This window comes from Bos taurus, chromosome 2, assembly GCF_002263795.3.
Source record: "Bos taurus isolate L1 Dominette 01449 registration number 42190680 breed Hereford chromosome 2, ARS-UCD2.0, whole genome shotgun sequence".
Classification (NCBI taxonomy): domain Eukaryota; kingdom Metazoa; phylum Chordata; class Mammalia; order Artiodactyla; family Bovidae; genus Bos; species Bos taurus.
In genome coordinates, this window is record NC_037329.1 from 95,030,499 (window position 1) to 95,057,673 (window position 27,175).

At 42.1% G+C, this 27,175-nt stretch overlaps 1 protein-coding gene across 6 annotated transcripts in view; it reads right to left on the bottom strand.

The window, feature by feature from the left end:
* Positions 1–1,677: 1,677 nt before the first annotated feature.
* MDH1B (malate dehydrogenase 1B) overlaps positions 1,678–27,175 on the bottom strand; it is a 32,510-nt gene continuing 7,012 nt past the window's right edge. Inside the window, exons 3-11 of one of the 6 annotated variants that reach the window (XM_005202730.5) lie at positions 24,189–24,323; positions 23,859–24,001; positions 21,509–22,005; positions 16,496–16,637; positions 14,982–15,145; positions 12,126–12,265; positions 11,757–11,808; positions 5,423–5,503; positions 1,678–2,271 (exon numbers count right to left, since the gene is read on the bottom strand). In XM_005202730.5, the coding sequence (XP_005202787.1) occupies positions 2,192–2,271; positions 5,423–5,503; positions 11,757–11,808; positions 12,126–12,265; positions 14,982–15,145; positions 16,496–16,637; positions 21,509–22,005; positions 23,859–24,001; positions 24,189–24,323 (1,434 nt within the window). In that variant the 3' untranslated portion in view covers positions 1,678–2,191. 6 annotated transcript variants of the gene reach the window in all.

A 27,175-nucleotide genomic window follows, 5' to 3' on the forward strand; every position in this document is an offset into this window, starting at 1 on the left:
CCAGGGGATCTTCCTGACCCAGGGATTGAATCCAGGTCTCCTGCATTGCAGGCAGACTCTTTACTGACTGACCAGAGGATCCCTGAAAGGATGTAACTGTCTTAAAAATACATTGGTCGACATGTTTTCATTGGCTTTTCTTTGGCTACCCTGTTCCTTTCCTTTACTGGATTCCTATACTCAAGCTGATTCAATAGCTGAGGAACTGCATGTGTGAGAGGGACCCTATGAAGGAAATCAAACCAATGATCATCATTAGATATTTTCACGTAGCAAAACTAAATTCTGGCCACTTTTCCTGACTTTAATCTATTTCTATGTGCAGTCCCTCTTGGCGCCTTTGTTTCTCATTCTGAATTCTGCTTGCAGATAAATTGTCAGTTTCATTTCCCCTTTTGGCCCTGCTTTTCCTCTATGCATCAATTCTAATTCCCCATGGCCACTCCAAAGCCTACCACACTGCACGTTTTCAGAATGGAAGTCGCAATGGATCTGTTCATCTTATTGGATATAGAAATAGAAGTGCTAACATTTCCCCATTCTAACATTTTCAGCTAGAAAAGAACCTACCTGCCAATGCGGGAGGCACAAGAGACGTGGGTTCAGTCCCTGGGTCAGGAAGATCCCCTGGAGAAGGAAATGGAAATCCACTCCAGTATTCTTGCCTGGAAAATTCCATGGACAGAGGAGCCTGGCGGGGCCATGGGGTCACAAAGAGTCGGACACGACTGAGTACGCATGCATGCATGTGAGGCCATAAGTGAATATCCTGAGTTGGCTAACCACAAAGAAATCTATGTCTGCCTTGTTTGCGTAAAATATTGTTAACAACTCAGTTATGAACTTTGAGAATCTGGATCTGCAGATGTATTTGTGTCTGCTTCCTTACTTCTGCATTCTGAGGGAAGGGTTCTGTTGTCATAACCCTGGTTTTAAAGTAGGAAGCTAGGCTCCAGAGTCAGCAAACAAGGCTGAGTCCTAGGGATGTGGGATCGTGTATCACAGGGACACTTGAGCTCTTCTACCCAGTTTATTTATAACAGAAAAGATCACTTTTTAATGTGAATGTCTGTCTACCACCTACTATTTGTGCATTCTTGACTTTGTGGCTTTTCAGAGCCAGTTTGAGGAACCAGATCTAAAAAATCCAATGCAGTAGACAATTAGAAGAATGGCACTTTTAGTATTTAAAGTATATTCATTTTTGCTATTATTCTCATTTTCCCCTATCTTTTCCCTCCTACTCCAAGGTTCTCAGAATGCCTTGCCTTCTTTGAAAGCTGCAAGATGTCAGGTTGCTTGTTTATTATTGGAATGTAATTGCTTAGCAATGTTGTGTTAGTTTCTGCTGTGTTAGATCAGCTATATATATACACATATCCCCTCCGTCTCAAGTCAGCCTCCCCATCTCATCCCCCTAGGTCATCTCATAACACTGAACTCACCTCCCTGTGCTATACAGCAGCTTCCCACTAGCTATCTGTTTTACACATGGGATTACAGATCACTTTTATATGGTGTCATGGATAAGCCACTGTCAGGGGCAAATGGGTTTCTAGCCAAACATCTCAGGGAAGTGTCTACCAAGCTCCCTGTGAAACTTTGGTCACTGGCAATGTTTCAGCATTTGCTGGCTCCCTCCTGTACAGACAGTTTTAAGTAAAGAAGTAGTCAAGATGGAAACAGAATAGGTTATTATTATCTTCTGGATATACAACTCCTTAGGCAGATTTTAAAAAATATAAGCCTTTATACAAATATATACAAGATACATATATGTAAGTATGTATAAAATTTTCCAGATTTCCCTTGATAAAGAGATTTCTAACTTGGGCTTGTCAGGGTCTTCCTTTCACCCACATTCTGAGAAGGATCCTGACTTGGCATGACAGCTATTTTGAGTTTTGTAATGAGGAATTGAGAAGAAAAGGTGAGAAGAATGAGCCATGGGAGCTGGAGCTGAAATTAGAGTATCTGAGGAGAGATGACGTGATTATGACACGGAAGCAATTTTGGTTTTAAAATAAAATTTCCTTCCATCTTTTTTCTCTCTCCTTCAAAGCATCTATGAGTATGAGAAAGAGTCCTTTCAAAGTTACTTTAGTTGCTGGACTGTGTTTTCTGACCACAAGGTCATTCTCTGAGACTGGATGATTTCTGTCATGATCATCAGCACTGCGGAGATTGTTTATCACTCGACAGACTCACCATCTGACAAAATTAGATCTTTTTCATCATCTGGCATTAGATGAGTAAACAAATCTTTATAGTCTGAAAAAAAATTAGATAAAACATGGTGGGTTTAGAACGTAACTAACAGCCCACGAGATGTTCTATGTGAGTGCTTTTCAAACTTTGTTGACCATTACCCACTATAAATTTTTGTTTTTTTTTACATTCCAGATCAATACTTGCACTTGTGTGCATGTAATGAAACAAAAAGCTACACGAGAAAATACCCTTTTCTAGTTTATTCTTACCCTTCTCTTTTCTACATACCTTTTACTTTCTTTTAATATTCTATTTAGTTTACTGGAAAAATGAACTAAATAGAATATTTAGTTTCAGCTCTTCTTACTTTCCTTTTATTATCTATTTTATTCTAGCTCAAAAAAAAATGCTAGTTATTACATCCACTTTATACCTACTAAATTTTTTCACAGTTCACCTTTCAATACGGAAAGCACCATACTGTTATAATTGATTCCAGTGCTCATTAAATAAATAGCCCCACAACAACCCAAATTCAACCCCATTTTCCCCACTTAACCACTACTAACATTTTTTATGAATTAGTTAAGCCTAAGAGCTTAAAATTTTAATGAACAACTTATACGGTTCTGGTGCAAAGACTCCACAATTTGGTTTTTCCTCCTCTGTCCTGGGAAGTTGCCAGTCATCCCCTTCATGACAGACCTTACAGTGTTTGCTCAGTCGTCCCACAGGGGCCCCAGTGGACTTCTGCTTTCCATGGGCATTGCTTATCACCAGCTGGGTGTTACCCAGATACGTAGAGACACTGTCTGACTGAACCTCTTAAGACACGTATTCTGAGCGGAACTGAATTTGCCATGCTCCTCTGGACAGTGATTTGGTCAGCTTGACCAACTTCTACAGGGAGCTAGATTCATTCATCAAGTCTGCCCCCATCCATTTCATGCTTTGTCCAGCCACCCACCAGGCATGTTGTGGAGCCCACCATAAACCATTCAGCTGAACAGCTGATGGCCTATACCTATCTCTTTCGGCTCTCTCCATCCTTTCTGGATTCCCTGCTCTGTCCCTGCTACCCTGATTATCATCTGAATACAATTTGATGCTGCCAAAGAACCAACTTGATGCTTTGACTGTGTGGATCACAATAAACTGCGGAAAATTCTGAAAGAGATGGGAATACCAGACCACCTGACCTGCCTCTTGAGAAATCTGTATGCAAGTCAAGAAGCAACAGTTAGAACTGGACATGGAACATCAGACTGGTTTCAAATAGGAAAAGGAGTACGTGAAGGCTGTATATTGTCACCGTGCTTATTTAACTTATATGTAGAGTACATCATGAGAAAACACTGGGCTGGATGAAGCACAAGCTGGAATCAGGATTGCCGGGAGAAATATCAATAACCTCAGATATGCAGATGACACCACCCTTATGGCATAAAGTGAAGAGGAATGGAAAAGCCTTTTGATGAAAGTGAAAGAGGAGAGTGAAAATGTTGGCTTAAAGCTCAGCATTCAGAAAACTAAGATCATGGCACCTGATCCCATCACTTCATGGCAAACAGATGGAGAAACAGTGGCAAATTTTATTTTTTGGATTCCAAAATCACTGCAGATAGTGACTGCAGCCATGAAATTAAAAGATGCTTACTCCTTGGAAGAAAAGATATGACCAACCTAGACAGCATATCAAAAGCAGACATTACTTTGCCAACAAAGGTCCATCTAGTCAAGGCTATGGTTTTTCCAGTAGTCATGTATGGATGTGAGAGTTGGACTATAAAGAAAGCTGAGCGCTGAAGAACTGATGCTTTCGGACTGTGGTGTTGGTGAAGACTCTTGAGAGTCCCTTGGACTGCAAGGAGATCCAATCAGTCTATCCTAAAGGAGATCAGTCCTGAATGTTCATTGGAAGGACTGATGCTAAAACTGAAACTGCAATACTTTGGCTATCTGATGGGAAGAGCTGACTCATTTGAAAAGACCCTGATGCTGGGAAAGATTGAAGGTGAGAGGAGAATGGGATGACACAGGATGAGATGGTTGGATGGCATCACTGACTCAATGGACATGAGTTTCAGTAAACTCCGGGAGTTGGTGATAGACAGGGAGGCCTGGTGTGCTGCAGTCCATGAGATTGCAGAGTTGGACACGACTGACTGAATGACTGAACTGAACTGAACAGTTTCACACTTTCGGCCCTGCCTGGACTCCCTGACATGCCTGCTTTGCTCCTGTTTTTCCTTCTGGTGGGACACCTTTCACAATCTCTTCCCTACCTGCCCCTCCATTAGCACACCTCCTTTCACCAAGTTACAGGAGTGATTCTTACTCCTCCTTTGAGGCTCAGTTCCCATTTTATCTCTTCTTGAAAGCCCCTTTCCTAGCACTCTTTATGTGGTTTCCCTATACCCTGGGCCTCTCTCTATCATAACACTTGTCTCTCAACAGGGTAGTTTTTGCTCTGCTTTGCTGTCTCCCATGCTAGACGGTGAGCACTTTGAGGGCAAGGAAGAAATCTGATCTATGTTGACATTCCTAGCACCTCTCAAAATGTGTACGTGAGTGTGTGATAAACATATATAACATGGAATTTACCCTTTTCACAAAATTTTAAATCTATAGTACAGAACCGTTAAACATATGTACCTCATGGTATGGCCGTCTGCTAGAATTTTTTCATCCTGTGTGACTAAACCAGCACAGTTTCTGAATAAATAAATAAGTGCCTATTTGATTATTTTTGCCATCTTAAGTCTCAGCTAGATTTCAAAATATCATTAAATTTCCTCCTTCACACATTACAAGGATCTTTTCTTTCCTTGTGAGTTTCTAGATTACTTGCTTCGTTCCTTTGTGTCCTATCTTGCCCTGTTTCGTTGCGTTTTTTAATTCACTGTGTATCTTGGTGTTCACTTTTTTGTATTCTCCAGGGCTCCTTTCCCTGTGTTTGTGTGGCCACAGCTGCCTTACTATGGGCCCCAGTGTCTTTCACAGTGACCAGTATCTAGAAGGTACTTAGTGAATATCTGGTACTTTCCTTCAAAGATTTCAATAGATTCTTAACAATGATATTTTTGGGTATAGGATGAGGGAGATGAAAGATTTAACTTCCATTTTATAGCTAACAGATGATCCTTTCTCTGAAATTTCATGTTAAGCTTTGGATAAAAGCGCATTTCTTTTTTCCAAATGATATACCTACCATCTGACACTTTTCGACGTTCCTGATGGTCATTTTTGGTGGGTAAGGTGGTCTTTACATCTTCTTGGTTTAAGTCAGTTTCTAAAAGTAGGGAAATTAAGTATTAAATTAATTGAAAAGATTAAACAAATCTCATACATGAATTATCTCATTGATATGATAATAAGCAGAAATTTCCACAATCTGCCAAGTTCTGATTATTTTCAATGCGCTAATCTTGGAATCTTTGGAACAGTGTTTTGGGCAAGGTACAAGGGTCCAGTGGTGACGGAGTCACGATCAAATGAGTGAACACACATACGTGTGTGTGTGTGTGTGTGTGTGTGTGTGTATGGGGCTTCCCTGTTGGCTCAGATGGTTAAGAATCTGCCTACAATGCAGGAGACCCAGGAACCCAGGTTAGAAGATCCCCTGGAGAAAGGGAATGGTTACCCACTCCAGCATTCTTGCCTGGAGAATTCCATTCTTGCCAGAGAAGTCTGACGGGCTACAGTTCATGGGGTTGCAAAGAGTCAGACGTGACTGAATGACTAATACATGTATGTATATGACTTAACTCTTGTTAATAAAAACATAGCATAAAATCAGGTCATTTTCTTTCAGAAAACCTTCTACAATGCAAGGGTTATGAGAAATTTAGGACTAACAATCAGTCAATGGAGTCAAGTTTAGAATGACTGCCTTATCAGTCAATATCATAAGAAGAGTTTGCAACTCTTGCCTGCCAGGCCAGAAAAGAAGGCCTTACATTCTGAGCATACAAAAGTTCAAGGTAAATGCAACTCCTCATTGGACTTCTGTACCCACTCCCACCTGCATGCTGTCTTGAGGCTTTGTTTGGTCTGGCCCACTCCTGGCAACTTGACCACCAGCCAGAACTGGGTCTCAAGTCTCAAAAGCTACCCTCTGTGCATAACCTCGTTTCCTTGTGGTCTCTCTGCACTTCCTGCACTGCTGGTACTTTGACCTCATTAAACCTTTTTGGGTATGACCAAGGGCACTCTTTGGTACCCTGCCAGCTTCTCTTTACTAGTTAATCAATTCTGAGGGGCAGCAACTTCTTAAATTGGTTGAAATCTGTATCACACTGATTGTTCAATGTTTTCAATATTATCCTACCCCTGCCTAGATTTTCTAAATGTTATTTCTACTTATCCTCCCTTCTTTATCCAGTAGAGACCCCCTGTAGTCCATTACTTCATCAGCTTTCTTTCAATTACCCTCTCTCCACTGCCTCACTTGCTTCCAACCCAAATGCCAAGCAGAGTAACAAAAGTGCACTCATTTTTCTGTTCCCATGTTAATACCAATGACCAAATCACCTGAGCACCCATTTAGGGTGCCAGCCAAACAAGACACACACATACAAGAAAAAAAAAATAGGAGAAACATAAAAACTTTGGGAAGATAATTTGATATTCCACATAAAGTCATCATGGAAATACTTAGAATTTTGTTGGAATACTGTATAGTGTCATCTTTATTCCAAATGTTATTTGTATTCTAAGTGGAGGGGTGGCAGCACTCTCTGATATTTCAGAACTTACTGCAAATCATACATCTGGAATTCCTTTCCTGCATCCAGGCAGCTGAGCACCATTACAAGCAATCACACAAATGTACACTGGAGTTATTACAAATGTCACTGTCTTTAAATTCCACTGAGACCTTAGATCTGAAAGAAAATTATGACTTTTTCCATTGTCCTTCTTTCCTTTCCTCTTAACAAATTATTTCAAATCTTCACCTCTTTCCTTACAACCCTAGCTTCCCCCTAGACTTTGATCACTGGTACCTAGCCTTACTGCCATTTTTGTTCTGAATCCCACCCCCCCCACAAAATTCCCTGCGTCCTATCCATCACCTCTCCCTTCTCTGAGGTCTCAGCAGAAGAGATGCTTCCTGTTGGTATCTGATCCCTGTGCTCTGAAGCTTGTTTTCTATTGCTATCTTGAGGATCTTTCTCCTCACATTCCTCCTTCTCCAATGGTAGTTGAATGTTAACACCCATCCATCCAGATATCTCTCTCTCTGACACATATTTTTGAATGTGTCAAACATACCCGCAGAATGAAATTTAAAAGGCACGAGAGACCAAGCAGTGAAGTCTCCCTTCCTCAAACAGTCAGGTCCTTCCCCACAGGGTCGCCATGGTTATCAACTTCTAAAAGACTACCAGTTAGTTACTGATGACTCTGTAGCCTCATCTCCAGCCCAGATCTCTCTCCTGGCCTCCAGAGACCATGGGTCCCTTACCCACTGGACACAGATGCCTCTGGAAAACCTGCTTCTTCTTCTATAGCCCTTACCTTGACCACAGCTTCCCAATAATTTTCATTATTTAGCACACATAAAAAATGACCAAGACAATAGAGGCAACCAGCCTGGGGATTCCAGTTGCTCCAGATTCAGTCTCTGGAGCTAAGGAGATCACTAGCTCCATGTCCCAACCCATGTGTGGCTGATGGTTTGGGAAGTTCTGTCTTAAGGAATGTCTCCACCGTATGTCGAGATGCCAAACACGTTGGGGCATTCTTCATCCCATCCCAAGCTCTCTCTTACCCTATATCTCAGATGATAAAGTTCTGTTAACTTTATATCTTCAAATCTAGCCCCTTCTCTACATTTCATGGCCACTTCTTGGTTAGGGCCCTCATAATTACTCTACCTGCCAAAAAAGCCCCCAAACTGGTCTTACTACTACTTCCGCTCTCTCCCATCCAATACATTCTTCCTATTATGAACACAGTGATCATTTCAAATTTTAAATTTGCTCCTGTGCCTCTCCTACCTAAAGTCCTTCACTGGTTTTAACAAGATTAGGTAACCTTTCCACTTTCTAACACTTTTCACCTCAAATTTTATTTTACAGATAAAATGAATTGACAGTTCTCAGAAATTTTTGCCTTATATTTCTGCCTTTGTATATGCCTGTTGCTCTCTCTGAATGGACCAACCCTTCCATTTACCCCCATCTTAGCTAACACCTTCTTTTTTCTCATGACTTCGTTTAGATGCCACCTTGTCCAGAAAGACCTTCCATCCTGTCCTCACGGGGGCCCTTTTCTGTTCTCAGCACACACGTCCTCAGGCCCACAGCACTCAGTACCCTGGCTCCACAGCAAGTCTGTAGTTTCTGGGGCTTGGTCCTCCCTGCCGACACTGGTTTCAATTTTGCCTCTCTGTTCCACAAAACTGTTGGGCTCTCATCAAAGTCACGAATGTCCTCGGTGTCCTACATCCATTGGGAACTTTACAGGTCTCATTTTATTTGATCCCCTGGTAGCATCCCACAGTGCAGACCAGCCTTCATTCCCAAAACAATGCCTTTTGGTCTTCCATGGCATCAGATTCCAGGGCGTGTCCCGCTCTCTGATCACCCCATTTACAGTCAGTCCTCTGTCAGCTGTTCTACTGAATCATTAAAGGCTAAGTTCTTCCAGGACTTCTCTTTCTCTCCAATCTCCATCATGCTTATGGTCTCACTTCTATTGAATTGGCCAAAAAGTTGGTTCGAGCTTAAAGTCTTACAAAAACTCGACCGAACTTTCTGGCCAACCCAATATATATAAAGTCAGCAACTCCCAGTTTGATAAATGTAGTTCAGATCCTGATGGGAGAAGGCAATGGCACCCCACTCCAGTACTGTTGCCCGGAAAATCCCATGGATGGAGGAGCCTGGTAGGCTGCAGTCCATGAGGTCGCTAAGAGTTGGACACGACTCAGCAACTTCACTTTCACTTTTCACTTTCATGCGTTGGAGAAGGAAATGGCAACCCACTCCAGTATTCTTGCCTGGAGAATCCCAGGGACAGGGGAGCCTGGTGGGCTGCCGTCTATGGGGTCGCACAGAGTCGGACATGACCGAAGCAACTTAGCAGTAGCAGCAGATCCTGATGAGCTCCAGAGAGTATGTGGTTCTCTTATCTGTTGTATCTATTTGAGATACCCCCACAGGTATTTCAGAATCAAAATGTAAGCAACTAATACAAAAATTAAAATAAAAAACAAAATTAAGCAACTAAACTTATTCCTCCTGTACCCTGGCACCACACATCCTCTCTCACCTAACACACACACACACACAAATATACACAGGCACACACACTCTCTCTTTCTCAAATAATGTTCCTCTACCATTTTTTCCCCCATATTGATAAACCCACCCAGTTACTTAACTAAAAGAAGTCAGAGTCTTCTGAGATTCCCCAGAGCCAATCCATAGTCAAGTCTTGATAATTCTACCTCCTAAATGTCTTTCAAAATTCTACAGCCTTCAGCCTTAGCTGTAATCGTCTCTTCCTTGTGTCACTCTGCTATCCTCCTGATACCTGTCTTCTGCAAATAGTCTCGCCTTGGTTCCAATCTGTTTTCCAAACTGATCACAACCTGATTGGGTCATTCTTCATCCAGAAGCCTGTGCAACTTTCATCTACCCTTCTCCACTCGCTCTCTCAGCTTCATCTCATTGGGCTTTGGCCACACAAGGTATTTTTTGCAGTTTTTCCAACACGTTGATGTATGCTTTCCTGTGTCAGCTTCTTTGATCACATCCCCAGGCAAATGCCTTCACAGCACACTGTACTTCTCATTCTGAGATTCACTACAGCTATAGCCCTTGGTATAATTTATGATCCCTGATGAACTGTAGGTTTCAAAAGGCAAGAATGGGTCTATCTTATCCACCCCCATATTTCTAACTCCTAGCACTGGCTGATGGTCGACATTCCATCGACAATGGTAGAAGGAACGGATGTTGAGCTCTCAAAAGACACTTGATGAAAGCTCTTTCTTTGAGTGAATTTATTTATTTATTTTTGTATTTGCATATTTCAGATGAGGTTTTCTGTAAGGAAAGAAAGATGAGAACACTTCCTTGTGAGTTCACAATTAGAGAAAATATCAATAAGAAAACTAAGCTTATTGAAAGTTATTTTTTAAAGTTACCTAAAGGTAATTGTAAGTATTGTGAGTTTCACAAATATACAAAAAGATATATTGAATTCCTGATCCCTGGTATCAGCAAATGTGACCTTCCTTGGATATACAGTTTTAGCAGATATAATCAAGTTAAGATGGGGTCAAATTGGATTAAGGTGGGCTCCCAAGGCAATGCTGGGAGGAAGGCAGGAGAAGAAGGGAGTGACAGAAGATGAGATGGTTGGATGGCATCACTGACTCAATGGACATGAATTTGAGCAAACTCCTAGAGATGGTGAAGGACAGGGAAGCCTGACATGCTGCAGTTCATGGGATCTCAGAGTCTGACACGACTGACGGACTGAACAACAACCAAGGCAATGACTGGTGTTCTTCCCGAGAGAGATCTGGAAACAGGTACACACAGAGGGAAGACAGACTTGTGAAGACAATGGCTGAGACTGGTATGAAGCAGCTACAAGCCAAGAATGCCAATCATCACCACCAGAAGGTAAAAGAGGCATGGAAGAATTCTTTCCTAGAGCCTTCAGAGAGAGAGTGTGGCTTTGCTGACACCTTGATTTAGGTCTCCTGGTCTCCAGGACCATGAGAGAATAAAGTTCTGTTGTTTTAAGCCACCCATGTGTGGTACTTTGTTACGGCAGCTCTAGGAAACTAATACATATGGTTAGAATCCGCCTGCCAACGTAGGAGACTTGGGTTTGGTCCCTGGGTTGGGAAGACCCCCTGGAGAAGGAAATGGCAACCCACTCTGGTATTCTTGCCTGTAAGATTCCAGGGACAGAGGGGCCTGGTGGGCTATAGTCCATGGGGTCACATGCACATGACTTAGTGACTGAAGAACAACCACGATACACAAAGTTTATAAGAGAATAGGGAGTAGTGGCATTAAGATGTGATTTCTTGGACTTCCTTGGTGGCACAGTGGATAAGAAGCTGCCTGCCAATGCAGGGGACATGGGTTTGATCCCTGGTCCAGGAAGATTGCACATGCCGTGGGCAACTGAGCCCGTGTATCATAACTGCTGAGCTTATGTGCCGCAACCACTGAAGCCTGCAAGCCTAGAGCCTGTGCTCCGCAACAAGAGAAGCCACTGCAGTGAGAAGCCTACAGACCGCATCTAGAGAGTGGCCCACACACAGCACAAAGACCCAGCATAGCCAAAAATAAACAAGCAAAAGAAGAAAAGTTTTAAAGGTGTGATTTCTTTAGCATTCTTATCAGATACTTTATTTCAAAGGATACACTATACCTATAGTTTATTTTGTCAATAATTTACCTGAAAAGTGATGAAATATGGATTAGATTTATTTAAATAGTGATTTTGTTTTAACACATACTTTAATACTATTTTAATAGCAGCCCTATAAAATTTCATATCTAATAGATTACCTGATTGATATGGCTGAAAATTTGCCAACTCTCCAAGTGCAACAAGTTGCTCCTGTGGAAAAATTTTGCAAAAAAGTTTTGTAATCAGAGAATTAAATGACCACATTAGTAACCTAATCATTCTTTACTAGAAATGTACTTTGATTCTGGATATTTAAGTAACCAACTACTATCTTTAACACACTAGAAATTACACAATCAAATAAGTAGTGATCTTCTGCTGATTTCTCAAAACTTTTATGGCCTTCTATTGTTCCTAGGAATAAGATGCAAATTGAAACCACAGTAAAACAGCATATGCCTTGATCTAGGGGAATCCATTTAAGGCCATTATTAAAGTCAGTTTCCTTGTGGCTATTCTGACATTACCTGAATTAGATCATTTGCCATTCTGGTCATTACTTGTTGACTTATTTCTGTATTTTTGAGATCTGTAAGAACCACCCAAGTTCCATTCTCAAATTTCACAGGCATAGAAAAGACAATCCCTTTAGGAATACCAAACTGGCCTGCAGGGAATAAACACAAAGCAAAGCAAGACAAAAGCACTCGGATAAATAAAGCTTCCTGGTGACACTGTAGAGAAGGACAGACATGGTTTTAAATGACATGGTTTTTAATGATAATAGTGAACCTAAACTTTCACTGTTCCTTCTTTATCCCTTTCATCCCTGCTGGGTTCACATGGCCTGCTCCTGCCTCGAGGACTAATGCAGTCCTTCTCTCCCACCTTGTCTGGATTCCTTTTGTCTGCTTCCTTAGTTTTTCCTTGGGCCTCTAGGTAGCCCCTGAGCCCTAGACACTTGTCCAATCTGGCCTTTGCTCTTTCAACCTATGACTGCAATCACAGAGCCAAGGAGCGGGCACTGGGAAGGAGAGCTGGTGATTTTCTCACAATTCCAGTTCCCAGTTTAAATGTGCTCCAAATAAAAAGATTGATAATGTTTATTACTAACTGAGCAACCTTCAGATAAAATGCCTCCTGTTTTCATGCCTCAATCAAGTAGGAAAATTATTCACACCATTCTAGTCATCAAAAATGTTGTCACTATGGAGAACAGTGTGGAGGTTCCTTAAAAAACTAAAGTTACCATATGATCCTGTAATCCCACTCCTGGGCATGTTTGTGGAGAAAACTCTAATTTGAAAAGATATATGCATTCCAAAATTCATAGTACTATTTACAATAGCCAAGATGTAAGAGTAACCTAAACATCCATTGATAGATGACTGGATAAAGAAGATGTGTTAACGTATTATAACGAAATACTACTCACCCATAAAAAAGAGTGAAATAATTCCATTTGCAGTAATATGGATGGACCTAGAGATCATCATACTAAGTACGACAAAGATAAATACCATATGATATCACTTATATGTGAAACATAAAAAAAATGGATACAAATGAACTTATTTACAAAACAGAAGTAGACCCACATTCATAGAAAACAACTCATGGTTACCAAAGAGAAAGAGGGGAGGGATAAATTAGAAGGATGGGATTGACATATACACACTGTGCTATGCTGTGCTTAGTCATGTCCAACTCTTTGCGACCCCATGGACTGTAGCCCGCCAAGCTCCTCTGTCCATGGGGATTCTCCAGGCAAGAATACTGCAGTGGGTTGCCATACCCTCCTCCAGGGGATCTTCCCCATCCAGGGATCAAATCTAGGGCTCCCGCATTGCAGGTGGATTCTTTACTGTCTGAGCCACCAGGGAAGCCCAAGAATACTGCAGTGGGAGCTTATATATGTGGTACCGTCTCAGGGACACAATGATCACTTGCTTCTCACCTCACTTGCCCTCAGCATTGAGCACTTATTGATGAATTCCTATAGAGATTAAACTTTTGGCCATGTGGAATCTTAGTTCCCTGACCAGGGTTCAAACCCATGCCCCCTGCAATGGAAGCATGGAGTACTAACCACTTCCCTAATTACACCAGGGACTTCCTAATTAAACTTTTTACCAAAAAAAGGTGAGGTTTTAAATGCCTAATTCACTAAAAAGGTAACACAGTGATTTGAATTCACAGGATGGGATGTTTGTGCATTTTCACTTTAATTGAACAAGACTCTTTAAGTGTCTACCTATGAAGGAGCAACAAGAAGACCCAGCCAAGGCCCTGCCCTCAGAGCGGATGAACTCTAATGGAGAGGACATATGAGGCTAACAGCCCATCCATAAAGGCAGGCTGTGATATCTTCTCCAATAGAGGAACACATGCTATGTGAGTACAGAAGAGAGACAGACATGAATTCTGACTTGCAGGATTTGGGGAGACTTCCTTGAGCTGCACCATAGTCACTGAAACACTGGGAAGAACATGGTTCCATTAGTTACATAAAGGATACAAGAGGTGGATCACATCGGGGAGCAAGACAATAGGTTTAATTTGGAGTATGTCAGTTTGAAGTGACAACATGACATCCAGGTGGCAATGGTTCATAGGGCAGGGCTCAGCAGTGAGACCCAGGCCTGGAGCTTTGGGAATGAATGGGCTTTGCTCAGGGAGAATGGAAAGCTGTAAGGTAAGAGATACTCTAGGTAGAGCCTACGCTCTAGGTAGGGCATCAGCTATTCTTTCTTTCCTATATTTTAAACACAGAAGTGCTCTGTATAGTTTCTAGCAGATTAAAATAGTAAGGATATAAAAATATATACACATCTTTTGTGGATGGAAAGCAAGCTTTCCACATTTCTGTGCCCTTTGTATCTTGCATCTGTGTCTTTGCTCCTGTGGCTCCTGCACCCAGGTTTTTTTTCCCATACTTGTCTGTCAGGGAAACATGACTCAAACTTGCAGATGACACTTCTGAAGTGTCCCCTCCTTTATGATGCCTGTCTTGATTCTTTCTGCTGCCTACTGAAAACTGAACTTGCTTTCCCTTCTTCAGCTGGGAAACAGTGAGAAAAACTTAATGGAATGATTTCATTGACATATATGACTCTCCTTTTCTCTGCTGTGAGTTTCCTAAAAGGCAGAAGCCAGGCCTTCTCCCTGTGTGTGTTCCCAGCACATACACACAAACTACTGCGGCATTGCTGAATGGACGAGTGAAGGAATGCACGCATGCATGCAAGATTATAGAATCGTGAAAATCCAGAGAGCTCACAGAACCTGTAAAGAGGTAGACAGGTGAGGACACAAAAGTAGGAGCACAAGGCATACATTGAGGTTTTTAATCATCATAAGATACAAAAAAAAACCAGATTTACCTTCACTCAGTACCCCTAGAGACACAATCTCCCCCGGGGGTGAGCCATGGCACCAGTATTTCAGCGTAGTGGCTATACTGTGCGCAGCTAACATGCCTCCGAATTGTCTTCCTGTGGCAGTCAGTGTTTTAAGACTTACCACAAACTCTCTGTTTACCCACTCCCTGTGAGGAGAGAAGGAAACGACTTTACAATGGAGAAAGGACTAGGAATGAAAAAGAATGTTCCCTGGGTCAGTGCATCTAAATACAAGAAATCACCTCCACAAAACAGAAGTATGACTGAATCCCTCTTCAAACTTCTTCAATCCCATAAAGAGTCAAGTAATTAAACAGGGCAGAAAGGAATCCTAAAGTTTCAAGCTAAAACCATGATAAAATAAATATGAACACAGAAGAGTGGCCAAAGGCTGCAAGAGCAATTTCATCTAAAGAATGTATTCTATGTAGAGGCTATCTTAGAGTCAGGGGTATCTTTCATTTTAAATAAAATATCATGAAATGCTGACTTCCTCATATTGGGAAGTAAGGAATTCTTAAGTTTTTATAATCTGAAGTTTAAAAACTCAGGGAATAGTCCAGCTAGACTAGAACAAGCATGAAAAGGCCGTCCCTGCTGAGCCAGCACAACAGCTCCAGGAGATGCTGGCCCTGCCAGGGAGCCATTCAGTAGAATCGCAGGAACTGTACTCCAAGAAGGTGAGCCCAAGGACACAAATTCTAGGCATGGGTGAAGGAAGGGAAGGGAAGAAAGGGGTGATGAGATGCATGTGTTACCCCTGGGAAAGTACCGCAAAGTTTAGAAAAAAGTTCCAAATGCGTCCCTCCCTCTGCTTCTTCCCACACTCTTTTTGCGATGGTGGTGCTGATTGTGACAGGCACAGTTCTGAGGGCCTTGCCTGTCTTAATCCATTTCGTCTTTTCGGGAACTCTGTAAGGCCCGTACTCTGTTACTGTTTCCAGTTGGCACACGGAAAAATCAGGGCACAGAGACACTAAGTAACTTCTCTAAAGTCACACAGCTAATAAGTGACTGAATGAGAATTCCAACCAAGGTGGCTTGGCTCCAGAGACAATGCTTCTTAGTGCGTCTCGATTCTGTCTCTCCTGAGACTGAGCACCCAGCTTGGCCTGGACCTGCTCACCAGAATTCCTAATTCTCGAAGCTTGTTTCAACTAGTTTTGACTTGAACACATATCTCTGTCTTTGCGTTAAGCACTTTATATAGGTTTGCTTTAGCAATAACATTAATGGAATATGTGAACCACTTTAAGGATAATCTGAAATATAAAAATTCATAATTCCAAAATCAAATAAATTGGAGGTGGGGTCTGACTGGTTGAAATTCTGTGGAATTTTCTTTGCTTCTTCAATAGAAAGCATAAATGAGGCTGAGTATGAACAATCAGGTTATTTTTGTACACAGATTTCTAAGATGATTTTTAAAAGATTATAACAATTATTATATGTTTATTCAATCTTGTTAGAATACTTCACTTAAAGAGATACCATACCTGTCAAAAAGCAGGCTTAAAACAGGGCGTGAATAGTGCGGAGGTCCCCAAATAGCACTCTCATATCTGTAAACCTTGGCTTTTCTCAGATCAACGTAGTTATTTCCACTAATATTACCCCAAATGATCACATCTTTGATGCCTGTGAAGAAATTTTAAAAATAATATAACATAAAAAATGGCCTGCAGCCTTTGTTTGTGTGCTTGTTTTACAATTGGTCCTTTTAAAACAGACAGATTCATGCTCCCTAAAACTCTGCAAATGATGTGGATCATCTCCTTAATCGCCAGGGTTTGGCCATTCTTAATAATGGTTGTGGGTGGTGTGGGCACATGACTGTATTCAGGAGATACTGAAATGTTCCCTGAGTGAAACTGCTACTGAAAATGAAACCCCTGCTGTGATCCTAACATCACACTCTGCTTGCCATGAAGAGGATTTTTTTTTTATCTGCTTTGATTCTGACAATGAGTCCTTGATTCTAGACTGGAATGAAAATTTGGGCAAGTCACTTGACTCCCTGCATGGCGTTCATTTCCTGCAATATGGGGGTGTTGAACTAAGAGGACCCCCGAGGAACACCTTAATCCACAGAGTTACTGAATCAGCTTGTATGTAGGAGGTACTTTTAGACGGGAGGCTCAGAAGAAAACAAATCAGCCCAAATTCCTGCAATATTCTGGGGGTGGAGGGGAGTGAGTGAGAAAATAACTACTAAAAACATGATACGTACTTCGAAGAAAAAGAAGAGGATGCAGTTAGAGAGAAATGGGGATTGGCATTTAATACGATTCTAATAATTGTGGATTTTTTACAAATGTATCCAAGGGGAAAGAAGGCATTTACTTATCAACTTATTTGCTTAAAAACTTAATTTCTTATCATTTCATACCACTTGCTAGTATGGCGATAGAATTCTTCCCATATGTATGAGCTAAGTTTGCTGTTGGCTTCAAGTAACAGAATGTCCTTCTGACTTAGTTTAACTGGAAGTTCACTTATCTCAATTAATAAGTCGAGGTAGGCAGTGACACTGGTATTTGTTCAGCAGCTCAAAGATGTTATTGTCTTGGCCCTCCCCTCATGGCCCAAAAACGGCTCCAGCAGTTTCAGTTACCACACTCTGAGAGTTGTGTTCAAAGGCAGGCAGTAGGAAAAAGAATCTTTCTTGTAAGCTTTAAGGCCCTTTATGGTTCTAAATGCCTTAAGTTACGCTAGAGAAAGTTACAGTGGACATCTGCTTTTTTTCCCCCTAACATTTCTTTTTTTTTTTCTTTAACTGCATACAAGTTTTTCTTTAAGGTACCCCTCCCCAGTTTCAGCCCATTTGGTTTGGGTAAAGCTGTTCTCATACCTCAAGTCTATCAATGGGTACGAGACCTAGATTCCAGATTTTGGATCACAGCAGTTGATCCAATCTCCTATTCTGATCACAAGAGTTGAACAGATCTCTGATCTCCAATCAGGAGACGGGCACATGGTCCAAGATTGAAGGCAAAAGGAGAAGAGGGTGGCAGAGGATGAGATGGTTAGATAGCACCACGGATTCAATGGACATGAACTTGGGCAAACTCTGGGAGATGGTAAGGGACAGGGAAGCCTGGTGTGCTATAGTCCATGGGGTTGCAAAGACTCAGACACAACTTAGCGACTGAACAACAACACATGGTCCAAGCGCAGCCAATGAGAAAATATTCTGCTAGATTTTATACAAAGAATTAAGAGAGTATTTTTTCCCCCCATGTGGTTATTGAACGATGATACCAGGGGCCATTTTGCCACTTTTTAGAGAAAGTCAGTCTGAGAATCAGACCAAAGCTATGGAAAGCCGAGCTGAGTGATGAGCCAAGTGAGAGCACACCCAGGCTTGACATCATCATTTGAATTCCAGCATCTGGCTATGCCTAAAATAAGAACTACCCCTGCACTGTTATGTGGAAAAATACCCTCTGTCTGACTTCTGTCTCTTTGAGTGGACTTTCTGTCACTTGTACGAAGCGAAAGGCAAAGGAGAAAAGGGAAGATATACCCATTTGAATATAGAGTTTCAGAGAATAACAAGGAGAGATAAGAAAGCCTTCCTCAGTGATCAGTGCAAAGCAATAGAGGAAAACAATAGAATGGGAAAGACTAGAGATCTCCTCAAGAACATTAGAGATACCAAGGGAATATTTCATGCAAAGATGGGCACAATAAAGGACAGAAATGGTATGGACCTAATAGAAGAAGAAGATATTAAGAAGAGGTGGCAAGAATACAAAGAATTATACAAAAAAGATCTCATGACACAGATAATCATGATGGTGTGACCACTCACCTAGAGCCAGATATCCTGGAATGCAAAGTCAAGTAGGCCTTAGGAAGCATCACTATGAACAAAGCTAGTGGAGGTGACAGAATTCCAGTGGAGCTATTTCAAATCTTAAAAGATAATGCTGTGAAAGTGCTGCACTCAATATGCCAGCAAATTTGGAAAACACAGCAGTGACCACAGGACTGGAAAAGGTCAATTTTCATTCCAATCCTAAAGAAAGGCAATGCCAAAGAATGTTCAAACTACTGCACAATTTCACTCATCTCACACACTAGTAAAGTAATATTCAAAATTCTCCAAGTCAGGCTTCAACATTACGTGAACTGTGAACTTCCAGATGTTCAAGCTGGTTTTAGAAAAGACAGAGGAACCAGAGATCAAATTGCCAACATCCAGTGGATCATGGAAAAAGCAAGAGAGTTCCAGAAAAAAATCTATTTCTGCTTTATTGACTATGCCGAAGCCTTTGACTGTGTGGATCACAACAAACTGTGGAAAATTCTGAAAGAGATGGGAATACCACACCACCTGACCTGCTTCTCAAGAAACCTGTATGCAGGTCAGGAAGCAACAGTTAGAACTGGGCATGGAACAACAGACTGGTTCCAAATAGGAAAAGGAGTACGTCAAGGCTGTATATTGTCACCCTGCTTATTTAACTTATATGCAGAGTACATCATGAGAAACGCTGGACTGGAAGAAACACAAGCTGAGGAACAGATTCTGTTCCTAGTACTGTTTGGGCTGGTAGACTCAAGAAGCATAAGAGGATGAGACAGAGTCAGAAGATGAATTGTATTTAAAGGGAGCACAGGAGAAGCAGAAAAGAAAAAAAAAAAAAGATCTGATCTGCCTCTTGAGAAATTTGTATGCAGGTCAGGAAGCAACAGTTAGAACTGGACATGGAACAACAGACTGGTTCCAAATAGGAAAAGGAGTACGTCAAGGCTGTATATTGTCACCCTGTTTATTTAACTTATCTGCAGAGTACATCATGAGAAACACTGGACTGGAAGAAACACAAGCTGGAATCAAGATTGCCGGGAGAAATATCAATAACCTCAGATACGCAGATGACACCACCCTTATGGCAGAAAGTGAAGAGGAACTAAAAAGCCTCTTGATAAAAGTGAAAGAGGAGAGTGAAAAAGTTGGCTTAAAGCTCAACATTCAGAAAACGAAGATCATGGCATCTGGTCCCATCACTTCATGGGAAATAGATGGGAGACAGTGCAAACAGTGTCAGACTTTCATTTTTTGGGCTCCAATATCACTGCAGATGGTGACTGCAGTCATGAAATTAAAAGACACTTACTCCTTGGAAGGAAAGTTATGATCAACCTAGATAGCATATTCAAAAGCAAAGACATTACTTTGCCAACATAGGTTCATCTAGTCAAGGCTATGGTTTTTCCTGTGGTCATGTATGGATGTGAGAGTTGGACTGTGAAGAAGGCTGAGTGCTGAAGAATTGATGCTTTTGAACTGTGGTGTTGGAGAAGACTCTTGAGAGTCCCTTGGCCTGCAAGGAGATCCAACCAGTCCATTCTGAAGGAGATCAGCCCTGGGATTTCTTTGGAAGGAATGATGCTAAAGCTGAAACTCCAGTACTTTGGCCACCTCATGCGAAGAGTTGACTCATTGGAAAAGACTCTGATGCTGGGAGGGATTGGGGGCAGGAGGAGAAGGGGACGACAGAGGATGAGATGGCTGGATGGCATCACTGACTCGCTGGATGTGTCTCAGTGAACTCCGGGAGTTGGTGATGGGCGGGGAGGCCTGGCATGCTGCGATTCATGGGGTCGCAAAGAGTCGGACATGACTGAGCGACTGAACTGAACTGAACTGATCCTTACAAACCATTACCATGTGCCACACACTCCTCCAAGCCCTTCTAAAATGCTATCTCTTTGAGTCTTGGCATCAATTCTAGGAGGTAGGTGGTACTCACATCCTGATTTTATGGGTGAGGAAATAAAGTACAGTAAGGTTAAGTGATTGCCCTAAGTCACACAGCTGGGAAGTGGGGTGGGACCATTTTAACAGAGCCCTGAATATGTTTTAAAAAACACTGATGACCTTAGATAACTATTCTCATTGGGGAAAAAATTGAATATTAAGTTTCAAATTACTACTTGAAAAATAGGAATCTTATTAAATATTTGTTTCTTAACTTTTATAATGATGTTAAAAGATCAGCTAGTCATAAAAGCTAAAGAGATCAAACCAGTCAATCCTAAAGGAAATCAACCCTGAATATTCACTGGAAGGACTGATGCTGAAGCTGAAGTTTCAATACTTTGGCCACCTGATGCAAAGAGGTGACTCATTGGAAAAGCCCCTGATCTTTCCCCCTGGGAAAGATTGAGGACAAGAGGAGAAGGGTGTGACAGAAGATGAGATGGTTGGATGGCATCACTGACTCAATGGACATGAGTTTGAGAAAACTCAAGGAGATAGTGATGGACAGAAAAGCGTGCATTTCATGGGGTCACAACAGAGCTGGACACAGCTGAGTGACGGAACAACAACAAAAATTAAAATGTTTGCACAATGCTGAAATCACACAATCAGAAATTCTTGGCATCTGCTCCATACTTTGATATCCTGACTGATTTTAGAAGGGGACAGGTTCTTCCTGGAATCTGCTGCTGGGATATCTGTTAAAAACCAGACACGGAAACTTGAGCTCACTCACATGAGGGAGTAATTTTCAGTTTCCTGGCCAGTGCTGCCTTCGCTTGGCCTTCCACACCCAAGGCCACTGCGATAATATTGTGGGCAAAGGTTGGGGCATATTTCATAAGCAAAGCTGTTTTGAGATTCACAAAGGTTTTCCCTCCCACAATAATTTTGGCAAAATTGTGAGCATTTTTCTCAATCAAGGATCCGTAGAGCTGACACAGAGGAGCTCTGCTTCGAATGCAGTCTTCCAGACTGTTTATCTCCTTGTCCACGTGGTCATCCAGGATGATGATCACGTGGGCCCCATGGAAGGCCTCTTCTGCTTGGGTGCAGATGGACACACTCTGGAGGCAGGGTGACGCCAGGTCCTCAGCCTCTTGTTTGTGGCTTATGAGTTTTTCTTCTGTGTGTTTATTGTCAAATAGGTTTATGCTGATTTCCATTTGTGGTCCAAACACTTCACCACTTGTCAAGATGGGAATTAGATGGTAGCAGGCAAGAGATGATGCACTAACAAAAATGGAAAACCAGATTATGAATGGGTAAATCTTGGGCTCCTTTTCAGGCTCTATTCTTAATAGGTATTTTTCTACATGTGGATTAATACTTGATTAGTATCTTAAATTGACATACACAGCTGCACAGATTTTTTTAAGGCCAGGAATCAAAAGTAAAACAAAAACTTTCTCACTGCTAACTTCTTGTTTTGGTTATCGGAAAACAATCCCAAGGTAAGAAGTGTACTTGTTAATAAGGCTTTTCCAATTAAACAGAATAGGCAGCAAGCAAAATTTAAAAGAACTGTCATGTTACTGTAATTTCATGTTTGAAAGTGTGAAAGTATTAGTCATTCAGTTGAACACAGGCAAGGTATCATGTATCTGTACCCACAATTCAGCCAGTATTTGAGTACTCTATAGCTCGGCTGATAATGAGAGCCCTAATGACCTCATTATCATTAGGGGACTTCAGGAATACATGTGGGCACTTTTGGTTTTCATTCTGGATTTGGAGAGAGCTGCAATGGGGTTTTCAAGAGCGTCTGTACCATTTTAATCCTTTAAAAATATCTAAAGCAGATGAAATATTAAATCTGGGTGTTTGGTTCATGTATGGTTATTACATCATTTTCAGTTCTTTTAGCGTTTTGAATATTTCATAATAAATAATTTTTCAGCTGAGTATGTATATTAGGATACACACATAAGCAGTAAGAAGGGCAGTGTGAGAGACAGATTAAGCAGTGAGGAAAGGACAGGGAGAGATATCGTAAGATGGACAGCAAAAGAAACAGAGAGAGACAGAGTGCAGAGAAAGAGAGAAAAAGCAATGACAAACATTGAATGTGTCCACCCAGCACTGACAGCAAGAGTGATGAAAGTGAGAAAGAGAAAAAGAAAGAAGGGGCAGGAGCGAGAGGAGGGGAGGTTACAGAGAATGAGTGCATCGGGAAGACCCAAGAATGAGGACGGTGCTAGCATGTGTGGGAGAGGAAGAAGGCAGCAGTCAGGAAGATGGGGGAGAGGGGAGAAAGGAAGGGGAAGGGAAGGATGGTATGGGGACAGACAGCAAGAGACACACAGAGAGAGGGCAGGAGGGCTGGAGACAGTTACGCAAAGTAAATATCTTTGCTATAAAGCTGCTTTTAGATTCGGTATGTATGTGCATTACATGCATATTACATACACATTAAAACTATATGTAGTCTAGAACTCATGGTGGTGATTTAGTCACTGAATTATGTCTGACTCTGTGTAACCCCATGGACTGCAGCCCACCAGGCTTCTCTGTCCACGGGATTCTCTAGGCAAGAATACTGGAGTCGGTAGCCATTTCCTCCTCCAAGGGATCTTCCCGACTCAGGGATCAAACCCAGGTCTCCTGCATTGCAGGCGGATTCTTTACTGACTGAGCCACCAGGGAAGCTCTAGAACTCATATATGGGGCTACATTAGGTGATATATATGCATATACACTCTTGCCTGGAGGAGCCTGGTAGGCAGCAGTCCATGGGGCCGCGAAGAGTCGGACAGGACTGAGCGACTTCACTTTCACTTTTCACTTTCATGCATTGGAGAAGGAAATGGCAACCCACTCCAGTGTTCTTGCCTGGAGAATCCCAGGGACGGCAGAGCCTGTTGGGCTGCCGTCTATGGGGTGGTGCAGAGTCGGACACGACTGAAGCGACTTAGCAGCAGCAGCGTGCATATGCATATGCTGTGTATCTGTAATAGTGCTCTACCTACATACAAATCTCAAACTTGACATTCAGATATTCTTCCATCATATAATTAATTCCACATCATTTTTCCTTTCTAACATAAAAAGCCAGTCTCACAAATCCTGGGATTTGACGGTCCCACCTGGTGATCCAGACCTGCAAGGGGTTAACAAGACCTTTCAGGGATTCCTTTTCCAGCTCTTTTTCTATATGTGTCCCCAGGTTTTCTTGAGCAACTCTCTTCATCAGTTCAGTTGTCATGCTAGAGGTGACACCATAGTAAAGCTAAATATTGGGAAAGAAAAGAATCAACACCAGGATAGCTGAAAATGGCTATAATGGAAAGTTCTTGTTTCAAGCCCAAATAGAGTAAAAAGAGAGTTGAGAGAATACCTTATAAAGAAAGACGTTTGAAAAATACAATAATAAATCAATAATGTTTTAGACAGATAAGTCAACTTAATTTTTATACCTGGGCATGTTCTAGGAACTCGTTATATCCTCCCAAAAGCAAACCCTTTCCTCCACGATCCAACAGCTCTCTCCAGATGATAGGGGACTTGTTGTGACTCCACCTATTCTTTTTGCACAAATCTTTCAGCCACTCCTATGGAATGATATTGTCCATGAGAAGTCACACATTGCATCTGTCTTAGAATTCAATTCAGGAGTTCACACAGTAAAGTTCTATTTTTTTTTTACCACCTCTGTGTATACATAATAAAATTTAGATATCTTTAAACTGTAAAATACAAATATAGAAATAGTGATGAGTTGAGTAACAAATTAATCAAGTAAGAAAGAACATTCTTCAAATTCATTGACCAAATAAGGGTATTGAAAGTTGAGCAGACCTGAAGTGCAAGTGTTTAGCTTAAAATAGAAGCTAAATTTTCTGACTCAAATGGTCTTTTGTATAAGCTGTCTCTGGTCTTAGGGCCACATAAATTTGATATTGCTTTTGAAATATGTGAGTATAGTTTATATTTTTTAGACTGAATTAATGAGCTAAAATTATCTGGGGATTTCTGATATTTACTGAGAAAAAGTTTAAATCATCATTATCTGGTTTGCACACACCAGGCCTTCCAATGACAGTACCTGCAGAGAGAAAGAGCGCAACATTGCTACGGGTATAAACTATGTGGCAATATTCTTGCCTTTGGAGGTGTGCGTAATGAGGCTACCTTACAAATAACATCTTAGGAATGAATTTCCCTTGTTGACGTTTTCACCATGATGAGTCCCCCATGGTCCCTCCAGCTGCAACCTAGGCTCAGCAGTGAAGTACTGGGAATCTGGAAGAAAGGGACTCTACCTCAAAGGCCTTCAGCAGCAGGCAGGGTATGGGGATGTCCTGGCAAGAGCTGGGAGAGTACGTATAGCACTGGCCCCTGAGGGAGCTGAATCAGGAGTGGAACATAAACCTGGATGAGAGAGTTTGCCAAAGCGAGTCACTCTTCTATGCAAGAGTGTACCCTGACAAAGATACACTCAGAAGAGTGTGCTAACACGTTGCTAGGACGGTTCTTCAAAGCTTTGAGGAAGGGATGAGACAAAACGGAAATGCCAGAACTGTCAGGAAAGATCATGGAAGAAGGGATGAAAAAGCTTAGAAAAAAAATGGGCTCGTTACAGTGGATATGTTACAATGGAGGGCTGGAAACTCACTAGCCCGCTGGGTCCTCTGGAAGGGCCTGGAGGACACTACATTCACCAGAGTGACAAGGAATGCACCCATGAGAAGCGTCTCAGCATCACTGAGAAAACCCCGTGTGGCTGTCATTTCTGGGCCATGGTTGTTAAAGGTCACGCTGTTATAGAAGAGCTGGACCCCCTAGAAACTGGGATGATAGAATTCTGAAATAAAAGAAGACGGGACAGTGCCCACCAGAGAACGTCTACTGTCAAAGAAGCACTAAGCAACCCCAGCAGTAAGAAAACTTAGACAGCTGAAGGCACAACGGAGACATGAAAAATTATGCAACGGCCCAAGAAAACAAGTTATCACTCAACAGAGCTAATGCAGCCATTGCTACTGCCATTAATGCTGACTTCCTGTTAATGGCACTATCCCAAGAGGTGGTTGTAGTCTGATTACATTGGATCCCTCTTCCCTGGAAAGAGAAGGGATTAATCTCAATTTTAATCAACATATATTCTGGGTAGAGAATTGCCTTTATTGCTTATAAGACTTTGGCCAGCACCCTGTTGAACACCTTTGAAAATGTTTAACCTGAGTCTGGGTAAGCTCCGGTAGTTGGTGATAGACAGGGAAGCCTGGCATGCTGCAGTCCATGGGGTCACAAAGAGTCAGACATGACTGAGTGACTGAATTGAACCTACCACATGGTTCCTGCATAACATCACTTTGAACCAAGAAGCCCACTGCAGAGGAACGGATGTACGGCTTTGGGCACGTAACCAGGGGCTCCACTGGCCCTGTCATGTATGGTACCATCTAGCAGCGCGATTAGGGGATGGAACAACCCACCAAAGGTGCAGGCACCAGCTGAGAGACTGATACCTGCACACCTTGGTAGTGGCTTGCTCAGTTTTTTCGGCAAATGGACAAGCACAGCAGTCACATCCTGAAAAAGGAATTGACACGAGGGCTTGGGCCGCTAAGGATACAGGTCTGAGTCACCACACCTACTAAGTCACGTGGATCTGCAGAGGGTGAGGGGGCTCCACAAAGGACAGAAGAGGAGAAATGTGAGGAGCATCAGTTATGGTGCTGAAACGATGTGCGGTGGAGGCTACTGTCATTTAACTAAACTTCGACAGAGGAGGAGATGGTTGGATGGTATCACCGACTCAATGGACAAAAGTCTGAGCAAACTCAGGGAGACAGTGAAGGACAGGGGAGCATGCTGTGTTGCAGTTCCTGGGGTTGCAATGAGTCAGAAATGACTTAGCGACTGAACAACAATAATTCCTTATAAAGTTAACCAGAATTCTGGAAGAGCTGTTCCCAGATAGTGTGAAACTTACTATATGGAGCATGTGGATCCAAAAAGGTACAACTGTTGAACTAGCAAATCCTGTCACATGTCGTCCCTATTCCTCCTTCGTGACCAAGGCACTCATGCCCTCTGTCACCCGGTATATTGACTACTGATGTTTCAGTGTTGAGTATCTCTCTGGAAATTGACCTCAACCAAAGGATGTTCCTTTGCCTAAGGTTAAGTCTCTTCCCCAGGGCAGCCCACATCCTATGACTGTTAGCTGTTGGAGAATAGAAACCTGGCCCCCTTGCTGATTCTGGGGGGTATCTCTGAAGGGTCATACCAGCTTTAGAGTTCCCTGTAGGGCCAGCTGAGCTCCCTGTCAGTGCTGTGCATGCCTGCTAAGTCGCTTCCATCCTGTTCGACTCTTTGCGACTCCATGGACTATAGTCCACCAGGCTCCTCTGTCCATGGGATTCTCCAGGCAAGAATACTGGCATGGATTGCCCTG